Consider the following 9877-nt stretch of genomic DNA (forward strand, 5'->3'; position numbering starts at 1 on the left):
TTCCCCACGCACGCGCCTCTTCTTCTCTATGCAGGAGCAAAATGGGTCTTTGTACTCGCTGGGCCCACTAAGGCGAGGCGGAGCTAGGTGAAGCCACTGTTTCCAGCTTCATCTCGCACCTATTCTCTGTCTTGGCATGTTTTAAGGGGCTCATTGGGTGAAGCTATTTCGTTTTACCCCATTTGGCACAAAATGGCTCCAAATAGCTCCAGGAACCGGTGGTAGAGTTGTGCCAAACGGGACCTAAAGGCACCACTTTTCCTTCGGTGGTCTAGAAATATTCCATGACTAATTGACGTTCACATCTTCACATCCGAGAAAAAGGAACTAATAGACATTAGAGGAAGATTGGACTATGGAGAGATATTAATTTATACATGACCACATATATTTACGAGCATAAAATTTGTCACCGCAGAGCATATGTGACGGTAGTATTATTGCACTCCAGAAAAGAGTTAGCACATGTTTGCCAAGTAAGAAACATTTGTATTGGACCCACATACATGGTTCCATACGTAGTACTGGATGTTGAAATCACACATACAACCATCAACATTTATTTATTTGTTCACAAACATAAGTAGAGCAACAATAACATTGATCACTCTACTCCACACATAACTGAAAAGTCAACACACCACACAACAGTGCAGCACACACCAAACCAAAGTTCACAATCACACCAGACAAGAGCACACCAATTGGCAGTAGCACGCATGAGGGCAATGTCTCATGCTGCTGTTGCACAAGCTGAAGGGAATTCAGCTGTTGGACTGAATGCTCACTGGCTCTTATTTTATTTCACTACTGCCCAAACAGAGCACATAGGCTGGTCCATCTGCATCACACCATCTTTCCAACAGGAGCACATAGGCATCAGTGATGGATGGATGGCTGGATCCCTTGAGGAAACCTGATTAAACACAAACCAAAGCAAAGCAAACTGATGCAAACGAGACAGACCACAAGACCCAAGCGAAAGCATATGCATCCATGTTGTCATTTGACGCGTGCACACACACACAAACCAATCAAGTGAATGCAGAAGCAGAACTGTGAGCAGGAGATTGAGGGCGAGACACCAGCTAGCAGGCTAGCCAGCGACTGTAATCCAACGAAGAGTCACCCAGGTTACCTCACCTGCAAAGGTTTGAGAGGAGAGCATCAGAGAGAAACGATAATATCCATCAATTTAGGTGAGCGAATCAACAAATTGAAGTGTCTTGCATGGCAGTCGCGATCGATGCACGTATATAAAAGGAATGCATAATTCATCACTAACCACTAAGCCATTGGTCAGGAACTCAGGATCGTAGATACTACTGTAATTGTCTTGTATTATGATAAGCATATGTAAAAACATTGGAGTATAATGGCAGAGATGGAGGGAAGGGAGTTCAATTAGTTGCTAAATAGACTTGGAATGGAAGACATAATTATGATAAATATGTGTTCTCCAGCTGCATGATGGGAAAGAGGGAGGGACTACCTGAGCACACTGCCCCTGAGCAGGGTCTTCTTGTAATACCGTGGGTGGATGGGTCTGTAGTGGTCTGCCTGCGAGTAGTCATCCCACTCCAGCCTGTCCCACCATTCCTTCTCGCAGTCGCACTCCACAACCTTGTTGCTACTGCCGATATCAGGAAGGCGTGTCAGGCTCCAACAGCCCCTGATCTTGACGGTCTCAAGATTAGGTGCAGACATTCTGACTCCACAAATGTGCTGTAGCGAAGGGAGCTCATGCAGGTGGATACGCTTCAGCTTGGGGAAGTCTTTGGAATTTGGCTTGTCATTTTTGAAAGGAAATATCTCCGTGAGATCACCGCACCATGCAATCTCAAGGGTCTCCAGGAGGCACAAGCTGTCCTCATCCCAGCGATACCAAGTGAGTGCATGTATAAGCCTAGGGCAGAAGTCCAGGTGCAGCAAAGTCAGGTGCGGAAATATACGGCCTCCATTTGATGTTGAGATATAGCGTGACTTTAGGAGTTGGGATGCCCAGAATATTCTCAGCCGATAAGTAAAGCCACGGCTTTGAACATTATCAAAGACAAAGTCCAATTTGGGGCACCTCTCGATTCTACACCACTCTAGGTGAAACCATTCTGAACCATATCCATCTGAAGTGATACTAGTGATGGACGGGCTATCGTGCACGTGCAGGATCTTAGCACAGTCTATTACAAACTCTGGGACAGCAATAGTACTAGTCTCTTCACCACCTGGAGGTGATTTTGTCCTCATTTGGTCTTGTACGTGTATGTAGCACCTCTTTTCAGGAAGATCAGGAACATCCGGGCAAGGCCACATCCACATGATTCCCAGAGTATCAGCACCGCCTTCACTAGCTTGTTGTACGCGGTCCACGGATATCTCTGTGTATACTGTAGGCGCAGGCTGCCGCTGCAGGTTTGCCAGCAATTGCTGCTCACGACTGCCTGCGCTCTTGAATATTCCTTCATCTTTGCCACCACCACCAACAGCGGTAGGATGAGGAGGAGAGGAAATCTCCACATATGCCTTGCGGGAATCAGAATAGACTGGCTCCAGGGACGCAAGGAGCCTTGCATCCCGTACAGAAATGTGCCAGTCAAATTCACTGCTCGGCCGACTGCCATGTGGTGCAGCTGCAGGTGCTACTGATGTTCCAGTAGTAGCAGTACTAGTACCCCGCTTGGCCTTTTCTTCTCTAGATTGGGCGGTGGGTGCTGACAGCGTGGTGTCAATGCACAGCTTACCCAAGCCTTCTTCTTTCATTTGGTCTTTCTTCGGTGGCCACAGGATTGCACAAAGCTTCTCACAGTGAAGTAGATAGAGCTCATCAAGGTACGGGATTTCTGTTGTACTGAGGTCTAGTGTTTTCACTGCCGTGCCTGAGATGTCTAGGGTGTGGAGCCTCCACATCTCTCCTCCCAACAGTATATTCTTCAGGTTAGTACATCCGCGGAAGGAGATCTTTTCAACCCCTCGATATTCATCAACAATGATGACAGTCTCGAGGCACCAAACGTTGCTGCTGCTTACCCCTGGCCCAAATAAGCTCGTCATGGGACTGGAACCACTCCGATAGTTTCCTGAAAAGTCAAGATGCTCCACCTTGTTCATCTCAGAGAACAGATCATTTTGTTGGCAACTGCAGCTGACACCAGACTTTTTCACTCGGAGCTTGCGGATGTTAGGCAATCGTCCCTGTAGCTGGCCCATGTCCCATCCTTCGGCTCCGATCACATTTAGCTCCCTGAGCTGGGTCATGAGAGCTAACATCTGCGCCGACAATATCTGATCACAGTCTGTGTAGCGCACGTCGAGCACCCACAGCCTCTGAAAGAACCGGCAGATGTCATCCTCCTTTCCCGCTGTATCTGTGCTTGTCCCGGTGCCTTGGCGGCAATGGTCAAGCCATAGAAACCTGAGTCTGTGGCAGCAGAGGAATGGAGGTGACTGAAAATCAAAGGTGCAGCCTGAGAGCTTGAGAACACAAAGCTTGTCAGCATAGTGTTGGAACATATCTGCGCTAGGAGCTTCAGTGGGGATCCTATTAAACCCATATTTTGGTGAAATCCAATATGGCTTGCTCTCAGCACACATTGACAAGTGATAGGAGGGCTGGTAGTCCATATCCAATGGCATCTCATGCTGTAAAGCATCAGCAGCTCTCCACAACCAATCATCGCCATCGCCATCACCAGCTCCGAGGTCCCTCTCTTCCTTTTGTATGATGCCATCACATACCCAGTAGTTGGCGCCATGGGTTGGCAAATCATTATGACTGCCTAGGGAACACAACTCCAACATGTACCTGAAGCACTCGTCCACTTGTTCAGGGTGATCGATGATGCCACGAGACCCGGTAGTCTTCATCCTGTGAGCCATGGCTAATACTTCCGCAGCCTCTTGGCGTACAAGGTAGGACCAGTGCTTTGTTGGATCATCAGATGGAAACCATGGGTATGATGGGGATGGGGGCACCGAGATAAAAGCGTCAGTTGTTCCCGCGGTCTTCATAGCCGTGTCAACTTTCCTCCGAGGTTTGAGCCGGAATCTCCCTTGGAATGTCCACAGCACCTTGCTGGTTGAAAATCCGGATAGAGGGAAGCCACAACAACTGGCCAGATCGATCTCCTCGCTGCTTCCATTGTGAAAAATCACCAAGAATCTGCGGTTCAGCTTCTGTATGTGTTGCTGCATCTCCCTGATGACTTGTTGTACCTCAGCACGGGATCCCTGGGCCACCCCACGGAAATCGTCCTTCTCGTCCTCCCTGTCGAACAACAACATCACTTCACTGGGGAGCCTCAGTTGCTCTGCGACCGCCCTCTGAAGCGCTCTCCTGCTCTGCCACATCGAGCAGTCGATGTGGATGACCTGATCAAACTCCTGTTCGGCCAGAGCTCTCCTCCCATCTGCTGAAGTTGTGGAGAGGCGTTGGGCGATGGCTCGGAGGACGGCGGACGCCCCCAGCCCGTCCCAGCCGTCGAAGTAGAAGACATTGTCTCTGCTACTGACGGTTCTGGTAGTATAAGTCTCTTCCTTCAGCGCTTCGAGTATTTCTTCAGCAGCCTCGTCTATCGTGTCGGCCTCAATATCCTGCATACATATGCACAAATGCGTCAGGCCGTTGCGGATTAAGGTGGAGCAAAAACCAGAGGAGAGATCTTGCTTGCTGCAACCTGGGTGGATTACCTGAGTACGCATGATGGATTGGATTGAGGTAATTAACCGGCCACGCCGGTCAGTTCGCCTTGGAGGATTATTTGTGCGTTCGGTGTACCACTACTATATCTTCAGCGATTAATAATGCTGCTGCAACCTCCGCTTCATTTTGGAAGGGAATGGTCCATGCGCAGAGCTGCCAATGTCCAGCAGACCGATTCCATTTGGATTACAATATGGAATCTAACCCATCGCGATCATTCCATCCGCTGACCTGATCAACACACAAACATGAAACTATTCACTCAATCCTGAAATATAGGAGATCTTCAGTTTTTTCTATATCAAATTATCTTAAGTTTATTTGACCAAGTTTGCAGAGTAAAATCTCAACTTCTATTACATCAAAAAGGTAAGTTACGGAAATACATTTCATAATATGTCAAAGAAAGCTTATTTGGTGTCATAAATATTATTGTTCTTTTTTCTAGATTTTTTTGTGAAATTTATGACAGCTTGAGTTAGAACAACCAAAAAATACATCATATTTCTGGACAGATGGGGTATTTAAGAACATATAAATTATCCATGTATATGTAGCGTCTCATGCATCATAAATTTTATGCTATACGTATGACATATCCACTTCTCCAAATTAGTTGATTTCCATGATGCGCAAGAGCTACATGCAGCAGAGCAGCAACAGACGATGAACTTGAGTAGCAGGACATATATAAATATTTTCTTGTCGAATACGTAGCAGGAGATATGTAGAAAGACAAACGGATCAAACCAAAGATTGCATGTAATTTCAAACTAGTGGTCCTTCCCATGATTATGAGCATGTTACATACATTGCAGATGGACTTGAATTTGCAACGGAAGTGATCCAATAATTAAATTACATACCTCGCTTATGTTGAATTGGCATGCGGTAGCAGGATAGAAGCCAAAGAGATGGAACCGACGATTGAGCGAGTGTTGTGCTTGTGTGCGTGTATGAGGGAGAGTCCAGAGAGAAGCAATGTAGCTGGTGGTAGTCCACAGAAACTTTGCTTTTTAGGCAAATGTTCAGATAAACTTTCCTTTTGTGTGTCTGTATGCTCATCAGAGATGATTCTTTTCTTATTGGGTGAGACAAAAGAAAACAAAAGACGATTCTTTGCTTGGAACCAGCTAACCGGCCGCTGCAGGATTTTCAAAAGATAAAGATTAATAAAGAGATGCTAGTAATAAGTAGCAAGGGTTCCTCTGTTCCTCACTATCTGCCTGATCTGGTCCTACAGTAGAGTAGAGGGCAATCGAGTACACTATCCTTTTCTTTTGCTGCGCCTTGTGAGGGGCTCAAAGTGAGCAAAGTTAGGGAATCCAATGTCTCACAAAACTTGATGTTTTAGCTTTTGGATAATATATAGGTTAGGTTCATATCAACTTGATGTTTCCATATATTTCGTTTAATGAAAGGTATTTTTTTCTTAAAAGTTCTGTTGAGTATTAATCTATCTTAAAAATTCAAAAATATTAAAATTTTCAGACGAAGGGAGTACTACTAGCTAGAAGTAGAATCCGAGCTGCTGCTGTCAACCAGTGTTTCTTTAACACTGGTCTATTATTAATTATTAATTAAAGAATGTTTGGAAGGCTCCATGCTAAATCTCACAAAATAAATCAAATAAAAAATAAATTTTAGAAAACTAGCATATTAGTATTTGGCCAACAAAATAACATTCCATATTAAATCTCAAGGTCTAGAAACTACCAGTTTAATCAAAGAAAGTAAAATAAAAATCTCCATTATATTACCTTCTTGGCAAAGACCAACTGGACCACTACAGCTTCACTTGTACTCCTAATTCATTTGGTTATTTATTAGTTTGCACCCATCTCTTCCGGTTAGACTTCATATATGTCTGCATGAAAAGTATATTACCCTTTTCAGTTTGTGATGTATATACTTTACGCTGCATGTATGCATAATAATAAGTCATATCTATATTCTTTATATTCTACATTCTATATTTCTATATCCACATCTATATACTCTAATAAAGCTAATAATGTCCACTATATACGGTGCATAAGGAGGTGGGCAGTAGAAGGCTTTGCTAAGGTGACCTACACGGCAAGGCACATGCGGTCCTGCACAACAATTGGTCGTTGGCTGTAGGAAGCCTCGCTACCGCCTGGAGAAACCATAGACTCTATTACCATCAGTAGGTTGACGGAGGGGCCATCGAGACAAGTGACATCTTGGAAAGCTTATGACATCAATGGGTACACGTACTATACCCACGCAAAGGATAGTAAATATGTGAACCAAAACAACGGCGTTCGAATAGAAGCTCTCGATGGAGTGGGGCGAAAGATCCAATACGTTGGCTCATTGAAGAGATATGGGAACTTGACTATGGAAGGGATATAACGGTGGCCCTGTTTCGATGCCGCTGGATCAAACAACACCAACTGAACGAGATCGGATTGAGAGTACTAGACCTCGAGAATCTAGGCTACTAAGATGACCCTTGGGTGCTCGCTTCACGTGTCGCAAAGTTTTCTATATGCCTGACCCATAAAGTAACCTCCCCCGAAGAAGAAGACAAATCACGTGGTTGCCTCCGGGATACACCACATTATCAGAGTTGATGGCGTGGACGATGTTGAAGCTTACAATAACTACGATGAGATGCCGCTATTCACAGACTTTCCTAAGAAGATCGGTGTTGTGGAAAAGAACCTGCCCAAAGACATATTGCCATGGGAACGAAAAGGTGTCAAGGGAAAAGTCGTTACAACGGGCTAGCTAGTTGTTGAACGTAGAGTGTTTGTATAAGTGTGTGTTTGTAAGACTTCATTTATGCATGTGTGTGAGAATATATATTTATGTATGTGTGTGAGACTACATTTATGCATGTGTGTGATACTACCCTTTGTAACATCCAGATGAACCTATTGCAACATCTACTCTATTACTACTAAAACAGTTGTAACACGCAGACACTTGAAACATGCACTTATTACTACTGCAACATGTTCGGACTACTATTGAAACACTTAAAACAAGCACTTAACACTTTATGAAATGAAGAAATGACCAAAATAAAAGTTGGAGATCTTGACGAGTTATACAACTTTTATATTCTTCACCTTTACAACTGAAATCATTTAGTGGTTGAAAATCAGGTTTGAAGTTGTCATTTTCTGAAATTCAAAATTTGAATTGTCCAAAATTAGTAACAAAGATAGATGACCAGACTAAAATGATAGAGCATAATTTTAGAAAATTTTAGGAAAAAAACCATCGCATTTGGAGTTAGTATGAGGGAGAAAAACTAGTTACAAGTTTCAGCCACAGATTAAAAAGAGAAATCACACTTGTTCATCATTGATCATCATGAACAGTTGTGATTTTTCTTTTTAATCTCTGCGTAAAATTTGTAACTAGTCTTTCTCCCTCATACTAACTCCAAATGTGATGATTTTTTTTCTAAAATTTTCTAAAATCATGCTCAATCAAGTTATTGTGTTGATTTGGTCATTCTTTTCGTTTGACAAAGTTTGACAAATTTAATTTTTCAAATTTAAAAAATGACAAGTTCTAACACGATTTTGAAACACCAAATGATTTCAGCTGAAAAAATAATGAATACCAAAGTTGTATAACTCATAAAGATCTACAACTTTTATTTTGGTCATTTCTTCATCTGACAAAGTGATAGTAAACATTGTTCATAAATCAACATTTCTCTCGTATAGTTTATGAAACTATGAGTGATATTTGGATTTGTGAACAATGTTTACTAACACTTTGTTAAATGAAGAATTGATCAAAATAAAAGTTGTAGATAGTGATGAGTTCAACAACTTTTATGTTCATGACTTTTCTAGTTGAAATCATTTAAGGTTTCAAAATCGTGTTTGAAGTTGCCATTTATTAAAATTCAAAATTTGACTGTCCAAATTTAGTCAAATGAAAAGATGACCAAAATAAAAGTTGTAAATAGTGATGTGTTCAACAACTTTTATGTTCGTGACTTTCTTATTTGAAATCATTTAATGTTTCAAAATCTTGTTTGAAATTGCCATTTATTGAAATTCAAAATTTGAACTTTTCAAATTTTGTCAAATGAAAAGATGACCAAAATATAAGTTGTACATCTTGATGAGTTCTACAAGTTTAATGTTTACAAATTTTTTTATTTGAGGTCATTTAGTGTCCTAAAATTTTATTAGTAGTTTTGAAATTCAAATTTTCAATTTTTAAAATATTGTTTTTGTAAAGAAGAAAATATAGAATTATATCTATATATATATATAATAAAATTGTTTATATATACATATATTTATTTATATAGAATAATAAAAAAACTAATATATAAATTTACATTGTGTTCTTTATATATGAATGAATTACAGAATTAGTAATTAAATAAATTAAAAAATATTTGTAGGGGCGGCTAACTCAGGAACCGCCCCTACAAATCAATTTGTAGGGGTGGCTAACTCAGGAGCTGCCCCTATAAATGAACTCCGGTATATAAACCAGAGCCCGTGGGCAGGCAAAAATTTTTCTAAGTCTGGGCGCTATTCTCCTCCACGACGCTGGTAGGCTACCGCCTCTGTGCCCTACCTCCGCCGCCTCTGTGGCCTACCTTCGCCGCCTCTATGCCCTACCTCCACCGCGCCCTACCTCCCCCGATCCGCCTCCAACCCCCGTTCCATCTCCTGCCCTGTGCGCCGCCGTTCCACCCGGCGTCTAGGGTTTCCGCCGTAGTTCCCCCTCCCACGACGGCTAGGGTTTCCGCTGCCGGTGCCCATGCTCCCTCCCCCCGGTGGCCCTGATGCCCTGGTGCCCGTGCGCTCTCCCTCCGCCGGCGGCCCCGGTGTCGGTGCGCCCCGGCGTCCCTGCTCCCTCCCTGGCGGCTCTGGTGCCTGCTGTGCGCTCCAGTGACCGCGCTCCCTCCGCCGGCGGCCCCGGTGCCGGTGCGCCCCGACGTCCCTGCTCCCTCCCCCGATGGCTCTGGTACCCGTTCGCTAATAGTAAGTACATCTAAACATTGGGATCTTTCATATCTTGACTTGCATTGGGATCTTTCCTGTAACACCTCTGGTGTTACGAGCTCGCTTAGCACTGAGATTATGGCCTGAGAGATAGATCTATTAATATAGTGAGTGAGTTACGTAAATGCCTATATGCATTAATGAACAACCCTAACGCGAAAAG

At 43.2% G+C, this 9877-nt stretch overlaps 1 protein-coding gene across 1 annotated transcript; it reads right to left on the minus strand.

The window, feature by feature from the left end:
• Nucleotides 1–539: 539 nt before the first annotated feature.
• Nucleotides 540–5697, minus strand: LOC136551008 (uncharacterized). Its single transcript, XM_066542609.1, has 4 exons — nucleotides 5566–5697; nucleotides 4687–4930; nucleotides 1493–4590; nucleotides 540–1143 (listed from the first exon to the last, which is right to left on the minus strand). The coding sequence occupies exons 2-4, from the start codon at nucleotides 4696–4698 to the stop codon at nucleotides 1140–1142; spliced, it is 3114 nt and encodes a 1037-aa protein (XP_066398706.1). The 5' UTR covers nucleotides 4699–4930; nucleotides 5566–5697; the 3' UTR covers nucleotides 540–1139.
• Nucleotides 5698–9877: the final 4180 nt, after the last annotated feature.

The sequence above is a fragment of the Miscanthus floridulus genome, chromosome 4 (genome assembly GCF_019320115.1).
Source record: "Miscanthus floridulus cultivar M001 chromosome 4, ASM1932011v1, whole genome shotgun sequence".
Classification (NCBI taxonomy): domain Eukaryota; kingdom Viridiplantae; phylum Streptophyta; class Magnoliopsida; order Poales; family Poaceae; genus Miscanthus; species Miscanthus floridulus.